Source organism: Mustela nigripes, chromosome 3 (assembly GCF_022355385.1).
Source record: "Mustela nigripes isolate SB6536 chromosome 3, MUSNIG.SB6536, whole genome shotgun sequence".
NCBI lineage: Eukaryota > Metazoa > Chordata > Mammalia > Carnivora > Mustelidae > Mustela > Mustela nigripes.
In genome coordinates, this window is record NC_081559.1 from 18,094,343 (window position 1) to 18,112,696 (window position 18,354).

Genomic DNA, 18,354 nt, shown 5'->3' on the forward strand with positions numbered 1-18,354 from the left:
AAAAATTAAAAGTGAAGATTTCCTTTGCATCAAAATATAAGGATTTTTTAGCTGACTCAAAGAAGATGAATACACCTGTGATAATAATGATTGAATTATCCAGCAAGAAAAATATGTTACAGAAAGACCAGAAAACAGAGAGGGAAAGAAAGGTCTGTAATGGTTTGGCTGCTAAAGGACATTTTTACACACATGCCAGCACTAAGTGCTCTTCGCAATGAATAAACCATATGTCCATTTTTATATGCTTCCTTTCACTAAGATCCTGCGATTTCACAATATTCCCTTTGTCCCACTCCCTGCCTTGTCTTCCTCCTCCTTCAGCTCCCCCATCCCCAACTTCACCTCCTTGGGCAAACAGTATTTGTGCCCTAGCTACCAACTTGAACATCTGCTACCTTAAAAAAAAAAAAAAAAAATCACCTCATTGCCTCACATCCTCCAGGGCAAAAAGTTTGAAGGATTCAGCATCCTCAAAAGAACAGCCACAGAAGGGGGAAAAAACAAAAGGCATATATTTTCTAGCTCAGTAAATTCTATCTATATAAAGATTAAATGAATAACATTTTAAAAATTCTTCCATGCAAGCAAATTCCATGTTACCAAGAATGTATTGTCTTTCTTATGCATAGAGGAAGACCCACACATTTTATTTTATTTCACTTTTGCAACTGTGTCTCCTTTTCAACATATTACCATATAGAAGAGATACAGCATATATATGACTCTGGAGAAAAGAATGCCAATATTTTCCCTCTTTTTACCCGACGGTTTTCTCTTCTTAGTCTCCCCCCTCCCCGCCCCAAACACTTCCCCAGCTAAAAGATAAAGAAATATTTCCTCTGAATTAAAGTGAGCCCGGTGTTAAAATAGCTTGTCCAGATCCAACCAGAGCCCATTTTTTAAAACTCCATTTCCGCATTTGGTGGGCAGCTCTGCCCCTCCACTCGCTTATATCAGCCTCTCCCCCTACCAGAATTCCCATCGCCATATACCTTTGCCCTCAAGCTTTTACTAGTCCATTGCCTTTATATGTTTGCACTTAATTTGATTCCATCCTTCATGCTTTTTTCATTATTCTTAGTTCATCCACACCACATAAATTATCACCTTTGTTTTCAGTTCCCCATGTGCCCCATTCACACCAATTCCAAATAAATACTTCTGATCCTCATCCATTTAATCCAAATTAATTCATATTCCCTCTGCCCATCCTCCATGCTCACCTCTAGCTCCCCTCCTGTTTCTCCTTCTTATAGCACCTACGTTTCCTTCCATACTGATCTCTGAGCAAGGTTTTACAGGCAAAATGCTTCTGGAGGATGCACGATGATTGCTTTCTGTATTGTTTTAGGAAAGCCAAGGTCTACAGCGCTGCCACCTTCAATGAGCCAATGTCTGCATGTCCATTTGCACTCTACAGCTGGTGTCCCTGAGCATCATAACCTCCACATAGAGAGAGGAAAAAGCTTGTCGCTTTTTGATGGTATTTAACTTTGGCTAACTGCCTTATTTCTCATTTATGTAGAGCTGTTTTTTCACACAATCGTCACTAATCAATATCAACAGCTATCGTAATAACTACAACCAACTCCACTACTATCTTCAATGAGCTCTTAAGATCTGCCAAGTATTTTACATATATTGATTCATTTAGTCTTCAAAACAATCTAGGATATAGATAAAATTATCCCTATATTTTACAAATGACTAAGCTGAGACTCAGGGAAGATAAATCTTTTAACCAGGTCACACAAAAAAGAGCCAGAACTCAGACCCAAATCCACCTACAACAAAGCCCCCACTCTTAACCACTCTGCATTCTGCCTTTCAATAAGGCAGGGTGCCTCCTTGAATATATTCCCCATGGGGAGGAGTCTTTCCACATCAGTCCACCATAGGGCAAGTGGTTGCAGGTGCTGGGGAACATAATGAGCTCCACCTTGATAATCACTCTGAGTAGACAATGCCCAAAAAACAAAGCACCAAATAAGGCATCCCTCCTAAGGAGGTCTCTTTCTGACACATCTGTTGGGAGAAGGAGATAGGAAAAAAGAAAAATGCTCCGGACTCCCCCTTGAAAAAAAGAATCTTGCTTCCCCAGAGCTGTCCAGCCTTCCTACTAGACAGGATGTAGCCTGACTTCCATGCCCCCAACAAAGCTCAACATTCTTGCCTCATTCCGCTTTCTCTGGTTTCCTGGGAAGACCGGGAAGTGAGTCACCATCAAAGCCTGGGCACACTGCAATGTCTTGTCATGTCTTTCCTCACTGACTTGAGAAAGAAAGAAATATAAATAAAAAAATGTCCTCCAGGACAAATGTCAGAAAGGAAAAAAAGCTGACTTGAGCAGGATGCGTTAGTCTGTCTGTGGAGTGGAGCAGTCAGACTCTTGGGAAACCCTAACTGGGACTCTGCACTTGAGCCACAGGGTTCAAAAGTCGTGTTAGGAGACCTTCCCATGAACCAAGCAAGGCCCAAACAGGAAGTTAAGTGCAGAACTGGAGTACCTGCCCGAGTCCTGTGTAGCAGGGAAGCAGTGTGTTCTCGTCCTCCCATGGGTGGCACTGACTCTGAGGTTCGAAACAGTGATTTCTTCCAGACACATACTACACACCTGACTTTAGGAAAGTGCTTCTGTACTGCACAGAGATACTACATGCTCCCACAACCCAGAGCATTAGAGGTGAGAGGGACCTTAAGCTAGTCCGTTTGATAGATCTAGAAAATGAGGCCCAGTGAGATAAAGGGACACCCTCAAGGTCAGAGCTAGTTAGCGGCAGCGTTAGAATTAGAACCCAGGTTCTTCTGCTTTTCCAGGCAATGAACTTTGCACTGCACATCTCCTTGGTTGGCACAGACCGCAACTCACCACAGAGCACCAGGAAGACCAGCCTCGAGACCACAACTCCCACCAACCACTTCTCCGGGCTCAAACCCAATCACCCGTTTTTTCCCGACTGTCCTCTTACTCTGCTGCTCCTACTTTTGGAGCTCTTCCTTAACTCAGCTGTCCTGCGCAAGCAGTATGCGAAACCATACAGGCGACACAGCCGGGACCCATTTAAAACCCACCAATGGCAGTAATTGCTCCTAGGATGCTAACACCAAGAAGGAACACCAGCCCTAAGCTTGTATCTCAGAGCACAGAACAAAGACCAGTTCCAAGGAAAATGTCAACCTCGCTCTTTTCTCTATAAACCCCACTCTTCCAGATTACCCCATTGCTCCAACGATCAGTACGATCCCAGGGAATCACTGCCGAAGGCCTGAGGAAAATGTACAGTCCCCGTCGGTCCTCACTCTCCCTTACCACACACATAGCAGTGTAATCACTTTAGCAACTTCTCAGTAACAAGCTCATTAAAAAGCAATTCTGCCATCTCTCCATAAAGCACGCGCCAGAGAACAATGCAAGAGAGGAGATGCCAATTAATTATAGAATGATCACATCTAATGAACTCTGAAACCCTCCTGCTGTTGGTGACTTTGATGAAAAATCAGGGATGCTGGGAGAACAGTGAATGGGGACGCCCCAACTACCTTGTTTAACTGTGAGCTCTTTCAAATGTGCCTCCTCAGATTCCAGGGCTGCTCAAAACTGCAGAGCTACACTCCTAAAACAATGGAAAGTGTCAGGGAGGTGACAAGTGTGTGTGTACGGTGTATGGCTGTGAGTCACACTGCCAGAGCCCCATTCAGGCCTCTCTGCAACTGCGTGCTCCGACCCGGTGGCTGGTCTTGCCTCTGAAAGGATCACACAGCCAGCGAGCGACAAGCCCATGGCCTGTGCCAGGACATCTGCAGAGCTCAAGGTCACATGCGTCACTCTGCTGCCCCGCCCCAGCCCTCCCGCTTGGCTGCCACCTCCAAGTCAGCACAGTGCCACTCCTCGGGACACGGGACGCGGGAGCCCGTCCCACCGAGAGGCTAAGGGAGGAAGGAGAAGAAGAAACCACGTGCGGCCAACTTGTACCACTACCTGTGTGAGTCCTCTGGTGGGCCTTTAGGTGGGAGCTTTTTGTATAAACTTTCCGGCACCCGTTAAACTGACAGCGGTGAACCCTCTTCTTGTTTTCGGGGCATGCCTCGGCCCCCACCCCTCCTTGCTCACTGTCGCTCTGTCCGCTTTTAACTGTCCCAGCTGCCGCCACAGCCGCCGCTGCTGTTGCCACCCCTCCCACCTTGACCGAGCCGAGCGCAGCCTTCTTGGCCACCAGTTTCAACGTCACCGTGCCATCCACGGCTGAGAGAGTCTGTGAGGTTTTGACCAGATGGCGGCTGAGCTCAGGGGACGATGGGGGCGTTAATGAGGTCACTGCGTTGAGCTGGGCCTGGTTGACGGCTGTGTAGCTGTCGAGAGAAGAGCTGGTTGGCTGGAGGCTGAGGCAGGTCTCAGATAGCAACTTGTCCCGAGAGAGTAGAATGTCCACTGCCGAGCTCTTCTCACAGATGGTGGCTTCCACAGGGAGCAGCAGCGGGTCCAAGCGCCGGAAGCTTTCCTCTATGCACGGGGGTGGAGAAGCATGGAGGAAACAGTCCAAGTCCTCACCGAAGGTCTCCGAGATCCTCCTAGGCTCCGTCTGTAGGTAGCGTTCCAATTCAAGGCATGTCTGCAGAGGGCAAGGAGGGAGGGAAAGAAACAGCCATCAGAGGCAAAGAACACCACGAGGCCACATGTTGACAGGCAGAGCAGTAAGAGACAAAAGGAATGGTTTTGTGGCTGGAATCTGAAATTCTCCTGGTGAAAGGTCTGACCTTGTTATTTAGTCCCTGAATTCTTCCGAAGGGTTCATAAGGGTCACATCATTCAAGTTTAATGAAGGGGAACTGGAGGCCCAGAAGGGCTATCTCACACCATCAAGATCCCAGAGGACGTTCAATGATAAAATGGCCTCTTGCTCCACAACCCAAGTCAGCAGGTGAGATGCTCCAAGCATTGCTAGGAGTTCCATGTAACCAAGAATCACAGAGTCTTCTAACCAAAACAAGACTTCCCATAGTCCAACTTAATTTTTAAATAGACTTGAGCAAGTCTCAAAAATCAATTTTCTAGCTTGCTCAAAAGGACAAACCATACCCGCCCCAGCTACGAGGTGACCTCAGTCACAGTCAGCCAAGAGCAAGCCCTGCCTTGGATTCCCTAACCAGCTGGAATGGATACTGTTCTAAAGAATGCCTCTCACAGCACCTCTGATATGCAAGACAAAACTCCCATTGTTTACAGCCAGTTATTCAAAATACAATTGCTACCTGGTTTGTGGCTAGGAGCTGATGTAAGTCCAGTTACAATGGTTTAGCATCTCTATGTGATAAAAATAAGTTCAAACACAGCTATCTGACTTGCTAAAGATAGGACCCAATATATTTCAACATAAAGCCTTCACCTGGTAAAGAAATAGAGAAAAAGAACTGAAAAGTTCAGCCATGGTAGTCTTTGTAACATGGTGGAAGTGCTCTTAAGGCAAAAGTGGGTATTTAAGTTTATACTTGAAAAGCTCTCCTCACTTAAGAATCCTGCTTTTCCAGAACCTTGTATAAAACCACGGTGCTAACTTGCACCATCAGCTCAATTTGCTCTGGCTTCTGGGCTTCAACAAAGAAACACTGATGGCAAATTTAGAATGAGACTAGCTCCTTCTTTACTGCCTCCCTAGTAGAGCATCTTTGATTTCAACCAGTGCTTGGATCTTGGGCTTTTATTCTGTTAAGAATATATTTTAATGATATACCTAGTTGTGTTGGATCTGTTAAAGATTGTAGTTTGGGGACATTTCAAAAGGTTGTTTTTGTCTTCTCTTTCTTATCCCATTTATTCTTCCATAAATTTCTCCATTAGGAGATGCACTAGCAATGGGGCTTACAATTTCCCAGATATAGAATCATAGAACCATGGAGCTTCAGAGCTGTTTGTCTAGATTTTATGTAGATGGTGCTTCTCGAACATGTTCACATGTCAGCATTTTACCTGTTTTTCTCAGACTGCATGTGATAGCCATTCCATGCTCACTACTTTGATAAGATTCTAGCTGCCTACCTAGGGTTAGCATTTAACCTCGAGGCCAGAATCCATTGATGGTCACCGCCTTTGGTATCCTCTGCCAGCTTGCCCTTCCTGGCTACCAAACCCCACCTGTATCCTTATGACATCAAGGGCCCACCTCCTCCCACCCTGCTTGTCTCACTCCACTCCTGTTCTCTGAATAACTCAAACTTTACATGCCAAGTTCTTTCCTATTTGCCAAAGTATCCAACACCTTATATACTTTGACCTTCAAAATCTTTAAATTATTGCTTATATTCTTCCACTGGTTATATATTTGTCTTATGTCTTCTGTTTATTTTTTGTTGTTATTTTTTATTGAGGTATAATTGACCTATAAAATTATATTCATTTCAGGTGTATGACATAATGATTCCATATTTGTATACACTTCGAAAGGATCACCACAGTAAGTCTCGTTACCAGAAGACTGGTTTTTAATCAGCCTTATGATAAAACTCTGCATTAAGAATAAGAAAAACAGATTTTTAACTATGAATCAACTTTGGGTTACATCTTTGACTTTTAATAGCATAAACCAAAGAATGATTCTAATCTTCATTCAACACTCATGGCATATGTTTTTGTTCAACTACTGTGTCCACAGCAAAGTGAAAAGTTTTCTGTGTGTTGGAAGGAGACCATATTAATAGATCCATGTGATGTAAGTGCAGGATAAATAATTAGAAGCCTAAAATGACATGGATTTACAAAGCAAAGTGATACCAAATAAAATACTATAAAGTATGTTGATAAATTCTTAGGGGATGAGTGGGAAAGGAGGTCTACACTCTATAATATGAAGGCATTCATCAAGGAAAGCTTATTGGAAAAGTCAGTTTTGATTCTATTTTATGTATTGATTAAATAACAGCTCTGGCTGAGTAGCTTCCCACCACTTCATATACGAAACCAATACTACTGAATTCTTAGGTTTAGAAATTTACATTATCCTCAGTTGCCCCTTTCTGAATTCCATGGCTCAAAAATTTTCCCTTTCCTTTTTCCATCTCATTGCTAGAAATTGTCATTTACTTCTCTCCAATACTGAAACCCTCGGGCTTAGCTCCAGTCAATTCACTTCTGAATGATGAGATCTTACTCCTAAAACCTCCATTAAAGCTTCCTTTCCTTTTTAAAACCCTCACCTACCAAGCACAGTACCTGGCACCCAACAGATACATATATCTATCAAACAAAGATAAAATCAACTTTATATTATTACTTTGATTACTTTAACTCCTCCATTCCATGAAAATCATCTCCTGACTCCCTAATCTGGATGATGCTGAGGCTAGCAATCTTAGAAATGACCACTAATAAATGTCTTCTGGAACACAACTGTAATCCTTCTTTAGCTTTGTCCAACCAGATTTTTTGAGACATGGATATGTTTCAGGTAAAAATCAGCTGAATCCTGGGTTATAAGTTGTCCTTGAGGCAGTTCCCTGCCTCACACGCAAAGACTATTTCACAACCTAGTCACCACTGTCTTTCAATAGTTTTTGTATGTCATGTCTTCTTACATACTTTCTAGCTCAAAGATTTGAAAGCCACTGAGAAATTGTTGTGATGGTTAAGAAGCTTAGATCTCTTCATATTCAGAGTTCTGGGAAACAGATTCTAAACACATTTACATACTTTTCTGGTAAGGTTAAAAAATAATCTACCCAGTATGTCCTAGTTTAAATCCCAGGAGCACACAGGTCACAATAATGATCTAAAGATAGAGACAATCTACTAAAATGTGGAAAATGCTGGACCACATAAGAGCAGCTATCACTTGCAACCCTAATACAGAGCATTCTTATTCTATCTGAGAAAGAGAGGTATGAGTACCCATCAGAATGGACTGGATAGCCCTATGAAATCATTTCGAAATGATTTTTGTCTTGAGAAATCCACTTCTTATAATATTCTACTTAGATGAGAAGATTTTGTGAACCAGAAACTCATCAGAAGTGGTGGAAATTAAAATGTCAAGAATGAAGAGAATTTTCATGTTAGATTATTTCTAAGCCAAAGAGAAAGTTTCCCCCAATGTTTTTCTTTAATGAATACAAAGGACTTCATTAAGAAATGCCTATAATGTTTAATTAAAATCTGAGGTATTTACTCATAGATATTAATACATACATGCAGAGAGGTATATATAGAAATAAATGTGTCTATCTATCTATGAGTATATATACATATATTTCCTAGCTCTGTCTTTACAAAAAGTCTACAGGAAAGACACCCCAATAGCAGTAAGCACACCTAATATACAGATCTTGGTTTCTTATGTCATTATACAAAGCATAATGGTAATAAAAGGATAAAGGGAAACCAGGGCACCTTGGAGAAATAGTTGATTCGAAGTCTGGTTCAAAGAAAATATAAGATGAGTCTAGAATATCTTCTGGTACTAGAAGGTAAAAAGTGTTCATAAAGAGATAGAGCTATGTCAAAAAAAAAATAAATAAATAAAAAACCTCAGAAGCCAATTTGAAGGAGCCCTTAATAACCAAATCTGGACAATATGAGCAACAGAAATGAATAGTGATGATGGGATTTTAATACATGGAATAAAGTTAATATCTATAAATCCATGGTGATATAAATAAATATTGAATCAATAAACAATTGGAGATGGTTAGCTTCTCCTTACAGTGAAATTATAATTAATAAACATAGAAGGGATAATGGAAATAGAAAATCACCATTAGGCAAACAAAAAATAACAATGACTACAGGCAAGAAACACCAATGGATGCTAAAATTAGTACAGGAGCATATAATGAAAAACAAGATATTTGACTAGTCTCAAACCATCCCTCTCAGCAAAATATTAGTTAACTACAAAGACAAAAATAATAATTTTACAGTGAAGAAGCCTAGCATGCACCACTTTAGATATATGATCAAAGTTAGTAGCACCCATAATAAGGTATACTGATATCATGTAACCTGGTATGAAGGCTCAAAAGGGAGCAAAATTATTCTACACCATTCCTGTCCAAAATACATAACCTCAATGTAATCATGAGAAAACAGAACCATCCAAATGGAGGGCCATTGTACAAAATAACGGGCTATTATTCTTTAAAAATATCAAGATCATGGGGGCAACAGGGTGGCACAGTCAGTTAAACATCTGACTCTTGGTTTCAGCTCAGGTCATAACCTCAGGATCATGAGATCAAGCCCTACACTGGGCTCCGTGCTCAGTGTGGAGTCTGCCTGAGATTCTCTCTCGTTCTCCTTCCGTCCCTCCTACTTGTGTACTGTCTCTCTCTCTCTCTCTCTCTCCCTAAAAATAAATAAATCTTTGAAAACAAATACCAAGATCATGTATAACAAAGGAGATTGTACAGAAGACATTAAAAAGCTTTCCCAGATCAGAGGAGACTAAGGAGATATGATAACTAAATGCAACTGATTTTGAAGAGAAAAAAGACATTGATGGAAAAAATAATTTAATACAAATAAAGTGTACAGATTAATTAATAGTGTTGTGTCAATATTAATTTCCTGGTTCTGATCATTGTATTATGGTCACATAACATTAAGGGAAACTGGGCAAAGTGTATACAGGAACTCTATGTACAATTTTTGCAACTTTTTTGTAAGTCCAAATAATTTTGAGAGAGAGAGAGAGAAGAAAAAGAAGAAGAAACAACCATTAGCAAAATAGGAGTGTCTCCAGATTGTATATTTGCATGTAAAATTCAACTATTTGTTTATGTACGAGAACCAGAGATTTACTCTGTCCCAATGACACTCTAACCAGCAAACTCCAAGTCAGGAGTCCATGGATGTCAATTTAATTACATAAACTACGCCTTGCCAATACTTCTTCACCTTGGAGATACAAGGCTTCCCTCGACCTGACCTAACAATACAACTTAAGACTTGACGGATCAGCCACTGGAGCAACCTCCATCCCCTCAAACATCCACTACAGTCAACAACAGGAAGGAAATGTGCCCAACTGCAAAGTAATTTTCTTACTATTTATAAGGTACATAAGAGCTTTGTGAAGACTCTCCAACATCTCAACTTTGAATGTGGCTTATTCTCCTAGTTACCTAAGAAGTTTTCACTTGAAATTGGTTTTGAAATGATCATCCTACAATCTTTTTTAATACTCTCTCTATTTTGTTCATATTACTTCTTGGAACATGCTTATTAAAAGTGACAATATGGGATGCCTGGGTGGCTCAGCTGGTTAAGCGTCTGCTTTTGGCTCAGGTCATGATCCCAGAGTCGGGGGATCGAGTCCCACGTTGGCCTCCATGCTCAGCAGAGAGCCTGCTTCTCCCTCCACTTGGACTCTCCCCTGCTTGTGCTCTCTCTCTCTCTCCCTCTTTGACAAATTTATTTATTTTATTTATTTATCTTTTTAAAAATATTTAAAAACTCAAAAAAAAAAAGTGATAATCTAAGACCTAGTTAGAAAATTAAAAATACTCAATCCTCTTACTGCCATGCCTACTACTTCTGTGACAGGCTCCAAAGGCAGAAATTGACAGAGAACAGGATAACCCAAGTCTCGTAGCACAAATTAAGATCACCAAAATCCCCCACATTGTTGGCAAGAGGTAGTTACTTTCATGGGATCAAAAAATAACAAGAAATTTGGCCATATATGGGCATGATGATGCCAAGTTTACCAAATGGTTTTCATTAAACTTGTTCTTCTCTCTTCATAAATTAGATTAAATGTGCCATTCACGACTGCAAACATCTCCAGTCACTTTTGCCATTTCCCCCACAACTCTCTCCTAAAGGTTTCCTTTACCTATTTTTCTACTCTTTACTTTCCTTCACATTCATATGCTTCACACAATCTTTCAATTTCCCTCCCACTAATCATTGTTTCATTCAGAGTTCAACATAAAGTCTATTTGCTTTAGGAAGTCTAGGAAAAAAATGGAGTTAAGAAAATATGCTGACTGCCAAGTGTTGAAAGACACACCACCTCAATCCTGGACACAACTAAACAGTGTCTCCAAAATGAATCTATCAGTCCATAGATTGGTGGTATGCATGGTTTATTAAGATTATAATCTCCTTGTGGTTTTAGTAGCATTTTCCTAATAACTAGTGATGTTGAGCATCTTTTCATGTACCTGTTCACCTACTCAAGTCCTTTGCTCATTTTTTAACTGGGTCATTTGTTTCCTTGCTATTGAGTTATGAGTTCTTTATGCATCTGGGGAATTAACTCCTTATCAGATACACCGTTGGCAACTACTCCCCCCCACCACCAGTTTTCTTTTCACTTTGTTGATGATTCTTTTGCTTTTTAGTTTGACGTAGTCCCACTTGTTTATTTTTTATTTTGTTGCTTCTGCTCTAGGTGTCATATCCCTAAAAATCATTACCAAGACCCAGGTCAAGGAGTTTAATTCCTATGTTTCCTTCTAGAATGGTCATCACCAAAAGACAAGAGATATCAAATGCTGGCATGGATGCAGAGAAAAGGGAACCCTTGTGCACTGCTGGTGGATTGTAAATTGGTGCAGCCACTATAAAAAACAGTACGGAGGAGCCTCAAAAAATTAAAAATAGAACTACCATATGATCCAGCAATTCCATTTCTGGGAATATATCCAAAGGAAACAAAAACACTAAGTCAAAAAGATATCTGCACCCCCATGTTCATAGCAGCATTATTTATAATAGCTGAGGCATGGAAACAATCTAAGTGTCCACTATTAGATGAATGGATAAAGTTGTAGAATGCATATACAATGGAATATTATTTAGCCATTAAAAAAAGACAAGGAAACCCTACCATTTGTGACAACATGGGTGGACCATAAAAGAATTATGCTTAGTGAAATAAGTCAGACAGAGGAAGCAATATGTTGTATGATCTCACTTACATGTGGAATATAAAAACAAACAAAAACAAAAACAAACTCATAGAAAAAGTGATCAAACTTGTTACCAGAGGTGGCGGAGGGGTGGGAGGAGAGGATATTGGAAAAGGTGGTTTTAAGGTTTTAAGATACATAAGAACTAGAAATAAAATGTACAACATGATGACTACAGCTAACACTGCTGTGTGATAATAAGAAAAGTTGTTAAGAGAGTACATCCTAAAGATTCTCATCATAAGGACAATTTTTCCTTGTTTTTTTTTTTTCTTTTTTCTTATTTTATCTATATGAGAAGATGGATGTTGGGTGAACCTCTTGTGGTAATCGTTTCACAATATATGTAAGTCAAACCACCATGGTGTACGCCTTAAATTTACATAGTGATATATACCAATTATTTCTCAATAAGAAGAAAAAAAATTTAACAAATTTTTAAAAATGACAATCTTCTTAAAAATGATGATCATATTCCTTATGCACATGGGTACTCAAACAATAAAAATAATCTTTTAGAACAAAATTTCTACCTCTGCTATCTCAGATGGCAAAGACGCTTCAGTGTTAAAAGTGGTATAAAGTTGTAAGAGTTAGAACTTTCCAAAAGAATGAGCAATAGCCCCCATCCATAACCACCTCACAACTCCCATGCACAACCCTCACCATATCTACATCCATGTCCACATGGGCACACTCTAGTCCAGTCTCAATGTCATCCCTTTACAAACCAAGTGTTTAGAACATAAAAAGTTCTTGTTTTCATTTCTGTCTTTTAATCTGAACATAAGAAAAGTCATTTGTCCAATATTTTTGCCATCACTCATTACTGTGTCATGATGATTAATTACTTGGCATCTTTGGATCCATGAATACTCAAGTTGATGAATCAATAAAGAAAAAAGAAATTGCATTTTGTGAATTTTTTTTTTTCTGGAATAATATAGAGTCAATGAAATAAAAAGCCACCTACTACTACCTATGTTTATACTCAATTAGTCACCTGTGGTCCTTTTAACCAGCTACTTTTAATCCCTATCATTCTACCTATATTATTTACCTAAAATATCCAAGAGTTAAAATGGGAAAATATAAAGCAAATTGGGGAAAGAATATAAATACAAAAATAAGAAGAAATATAGTTTAACACAATAGAAACTTGCAAAGTCACGTCCTTTTGAGATCAGACCTGGACCTAATGATGATGATGATGACAAAGATGACAGTGATGACGGTGATTGCTTCTAGCAAGGAAGGGGTGAACTCTAGTTCCCAGAAAGAATGCAGACCAAGGTAATTGCACAAGCAGGTGACTGCACTTGGCTGCCTATGGGAGCCCCTTCCTGACATTTATTATGTGTGGTTTTATCACGTGCTATTAACCATGGTGCCACCATCCCGAGAGAGCATGAAGTACAGAAACAGGGAGATGAATCCCTTACTTTCCTCCTGGGATTGGCCCAATGCTTAATTACTTTTTTGTAGTTTGAAATCTTCGCACACATCCCAGAATGGAAATACAAAGTGACACAAAACAAGCTACTGGATAACAGGAAAATCTGAGCTTCCTTTTAAGTGATCTAAAATACGCCAATTTTTTTCTAACGCCTTATTAGATATCTGTATACTGCACACTTATTAACAAAATCTTTATTCCTCTGACTCCTGAAACCAACTCTGTAGGATTGCAAAGACTGGTATTTATGAGAATTCTGTGATTTTTTTTTCCCCCCCTTTTAAAGACGATATGATGCAATGGCTCTGATACATTTCTAGTCTTTTAAAATTAGGTCAGAGTTGAAAGATGGGAAAGGAAGCAGACAGCATGGTCAGAGAGTTCTAGTGCCATTTTTCTCAGGAGTGAGAGAAGAGATAAGCAGCAGCAAGGTTATGATTAATAAGTTCAGTTAAGCCCATGGGAGAACCACAGACACCAAGTAGCTGAACTTTATTGCCCATCTTCCTGAGTTTCAACATTTCAAAGTGAGTTTGAGGAGGAGAATATAATACTAACTCATGGCAGAGTCTCTTTAGAGCCAGTGACAAGAATAAACTATGTAAGTGTCAAAAAATGAGTCCTTTTAAACAAATATTTACTTTTTCTTGACTTTCATTGCCAAGAAATATTAGAGTGGAAGGCTAGGACAGAATGATTTTGTCTAGAAAATACAGGTAAATAATTATATAGGATAAGAAGTGAGAATCTATCTCTTCTTGCATGTTTCAGCTATTAGGCTAAAAAAAAAAAAATACCCCAATCCCACATCAATAGCACACCCCAGAGGTGCAACAGCATTACGCATCACTGCCAGCACTGCCCAACTCCACAAAAATAACCCCAGGACTGTAACCCACATCAGATCGTATGCCTTCCCTCTGTTTCTCACATCAACTGGTTGCTGGGGATGAAACCAAATTAAATATTTCCCTCTCGTCCTTTGTAAATTATGAGAGACAATGCTGTGACAATTAATTGAATTCTAAACAAACATGAAAGTTGGGAAATTTCTCCCAAAACCTCTTCAGCATCTCTCCTCTCTGAACTATTTTTAACATTCAAAGAAAATATTTGTTTGTATATTTTTTCTTTGGGGAGGCAAGGGGAGGAAGGAGAGAAGATGAAAGGCCTGGGAGTGGGCGCTGTCTTTGAAACAAGCGGCCTCAAATACCCCTTTCATCTTCCAAGGGCTCCTTACATACCACGCATAAAAGAAATCCCCAAACCAACTCCAATCTAAATTAAATATTGAGGTGCATTCTACAATCACGGAGCCTCTGCAGAGCTGGGTCCCAGGTTTCAAGCTCCTTGAAGAAAGGCACTGGTGTCCCCCATACCTCCAACAACTTGAAAAAGCACTTCCTCCTTCAGAAAGCCTGTGATCCTCAAAATTAAGTGTCCATCAGGAACAGGATGGCCCGTGCCCTGAGATGGCTTCTTACCTCGGTTCAGGGTTGTTTCCCCAGATGCTACCTGTTACAGCATACCAATTCCGAGTCTGTCATATTAGCCTCTACCCACAACGGCTGCGCCTACCCTCCATCAGCCCTTTAGAAGGGTCCCTCACGATTACCAGGCCGCTGGACTAGAACTAAATTCCAACTTGGGAGCGCTCCTGTACAGCGGAATCACATGGGATGCTTGGGTCTGTTATCATACCAACCCTCTACTTGGTTTGACACACACTGAAGAAAACCCCACGTTACATTACAGCTTGAAAATTAGTTTCAAGAGATGCCCGTGCTTTGGTCATTATGCTTTCACGGAGGAAATGAAATTCACGCCTTAAGAGTCAATGAAAAGAAATCACCCTACACTGGAACAAAGCCCTAGATGCGGGCTTCCAATGAGGTCTGAGGAAGAAACAAATACAGAAGAGGCACTCCCAAAGGAAAACCCATCATCATACATGAGAGTGCCAACCAGTCCTTGCTCAGGAAGGGAGGCACGCTATCCCCACACCTCCTGAAAGCCCAAGGCCTTGGGAGAAGGCCTCCCCTCTGAGAAGTGATGGCTTCCCAAGAACAACAATGGCCCTGACAGTTTTTCAGCTCCACCATTAATTTTCCATAAAGAGCAGTTTTCTCGATGAGCGCTTGTGTCAGGCAGGGCCTGATGCTTCAGAAACCTGTAATTATTCTTGGCTCCCCACCCCCCACAGCCTCTGCACCTGTGTCAGTTCAAGGCACCAGCTGGTCATGTCTTGCCTCCTGCCTCTTAAGGGGGTGGGGTGGGGGTGGGGGTACGAGAGCCTTCATTGAAAACCCAAACTCACATTACTTGTCTCTTCTTCCAAAATGCAAAAACAAAACAAAAAATTTAAACTCACCAGTCTCATCCCTTCCCCCAACGGGTCTTGCCAAAAGAAACAAATAAACATTAATTGGCTAGAGAGCCTTCATTCAAACCAGAATTACTGAAAAACACAGTTAACAGGGAAAGGTCTGACAAGGGGTTATTAATCCTGTTTTACAACCCACTCTTACTCAACCCCGCCTGCTCCCGTTAACTTTGCACACACATGCACACACCCTCCCCAAACTCCAGGGGCCCCTTTGCACTGAGTGGCCAAGATGGGAACATGCCGAACCCATTACATCATCTCCCCTGCCTCTCCCAAATCACTTGCACAGGCTGACTCAGGCTACTGGGAAGTTTTTTTTTTTTTTAAAGCAAAACTCATTTCATTGACTTTCTTCTGGAATACTGCTATATCCTTCTCAGTTGGATTAATTAAATACACTTTTCCCTTAACCCCCCATACAAATACATACATGACCGCTTCTTTTACCCCAAAGCACAGCTGCACACATGTACAATGTACAGACACGTGTGTGTGTGTGTGTGTGTCTCTCTCTCTCACACACACACACACACTCCAAGTGTGAATTTCCCAAAACCAACAGGTTCAAATCCCTTGGGGATTCGCAATTCAGTGGCTGGTGATCATAGAGGATATTTTCAAATCCAAGAGAGTTTTCAGAAACTCCCACTGTGGAAAGGTAAAGCTGATGTGGGAGCACTCACTAGGAGGGATATTTGCTCTACTCCTCAGACTGTGTAAAACGGCAGCCCAAAATACAATGAAACCAAGCCCTAAACTGCTTTTCCTGCCATGGATGGTTGTACATTTACTTAATTTGAGGTACTTAGAATCAACTTCCCCAAATATTTAAGGCGACTGTGTATGTTCCATTGTGCTGCTGATTCCAGGTAAGGAAACAGAGCGCCCTGTGCGCAAGAAGGGATAGAAGACAAGGGGTTAGGAGTATTGGCCTTGGAGCCACACTGCCTGGATCCAAAATTAGGTGACACTATTTACCAGCTTGCAATGCTGTTGGGCAAGTTACTTAACCCCTCTGTGCCTCAGCTTCCTCACCTGTCATATAAGAGTGTGTGAGAGTCCAATCATTTGATACATGTCAAGTGCTTATAATAGCACCTAAAACCCATACTATGTCTCCTGTGGCTGTTACCTAGCTAGTGTTAATTCACTGCACTTCCAAGAAGACAGTAAATATAATCAAATGTAACAATGACACAGAAAGGGAAGATTAAAAAAAATACCAAATAATTATCAAAGTAAAATAAACCCATTGTATATAATAGGGGACTCTGGCTGGGTGACATATCTCACTGAGGGTTCAGTTTTCTCTTCTCCCAGGCAAATGGACTGGACTTCTAAGGAACTTACTAGTCCAGAGTTCTACGTTGCTGTGAAATAACAATAGAAGGTAGAGACCAAAAGTGAGAATGGCTCATTTAGAACAGGCTCAAAGGAATGAACACAGGCTCGGCTGCCCAGTCGTGTGGTGAAAGGAAGGAGGTTGGAGACTCTAGAAGATGGTTCTTGGCCAGGACACAGTGGAACTAATTCTCTGGTTCCCCAAGGAGATCAGCCTCACCAGCATTTAAACATAAACTTCACTGGAATGGAGGTTCCTCGGACACCTGGAATACTACTGAATCATGGCCTGTCTCAAGGACTTATCGAATGAGTGAATGAATGAATGAATCAATGGAAAAACTCCTAAACAAGGTGGTCAAAAGTCAACAGTGGTCACAATCCTGGGCAGGCAAGAGTACCAGAGTATGATGAAAGCCAAAAATCCTTCCTTCTTAAAATAAAGGACATCAGAAACAAAGTATATGCATTTATTACCAACATTTCTTGTAGGATATAGCAGTATTTTAAGATCCAACTATAGGTGATATTTACTTGTCTCCTTGGTGTTTTCGTTTGAGTAAAGAAATCTTTAAATGTTTACTGTCTGGGATACATCCAGTATTCTCAACTTAGAGGCACATTTAAGTTCTTAAAATGCTATAGGGCAACCCTGGGAATATGTACCGGGGTAGAAAGTAAAAACCATTTCCTCACCTAAGAGAGTATCTCCCTCTCTTCTGCTGTGTCCTTTTTTTCTCATCTGACCTCCAGAAACCACCAGGAAGAGAAGCGATGAAGACAAATAGATAAGATGCAATTTTCAACTCTCATTCTTTATTGATGAAAAGAACCTGACCTAGGAATCAGGCTTGATCTCCACTTTCCCCACACTGTCTCTACCCTCTCCACTCACTAAACTACTGAACCTGAAGAGGGTGTTCACTTTCTTCTCTGCAAAATGAGTGAACCATACTCTCATAGACCACTTCTAGCTCAAACTACTTGCTGACACCCCTTCCGTAGCCTGCCATCACACATACTCCTTGCCGTGGCCCATTCCTCTCCATTCCCTTTAAGATTCTACAGGATCTGGCCCTGTTCTCCTCATCTCTGAGCCCTCTCTCACTCACACAAACAGACCAGGCCCATACCTTTCTCAGAGCCACAGTGCCACTGTTCCACAGGTCATTGCATACCTGCTTCCTTTTAAATCTGTTACGTTTGGGCTTAATTGCCACCTATTCAGCATCCTTCTTTGATCTGCCTAAAGTAGCCCAAACAG

The 18,354-nt window shown here is 40.9% G+C and overlaps 1 protein-coding gene and 1 long non-coding RNA gene across 2 annotated transcripts in view; one reads left to right on the forward strand and one right to left on the reverse strand.

Annotated features, from left to right (window-relative positions):
* KLF7 (KLF transcription factor 7) overlaps positions 1 to 18,354 on the reverse strand; it is a 90,027-nt gene that overhangs the window by 42,628 nt on the left and 29,045 nt on the right. The window contains exon 3 of the mRNA XM_059393316.1: positions 3,983 to 4,613. Within this exon, the coding sequence (XP_059249299.1) occupies positions 3,983 to 4,613 (631 nt within the window). The remainder of the gene's footprint in view (positions 1 to 3,982; positions 4,614 to 18,354) is intronic.
* Positions 3,888 to 12,806, forward strand: LOC132013494 (uncharacterized). The gene is made up of 3 exons (XR_009403020.1): positions 3,888 to 3,986; positions 6,401 to 6,452; positions 11,456 to 12,806. It is a non-coding gene; the product is annotated as an uncharacterized LOC132013494 (long non-coding RNA).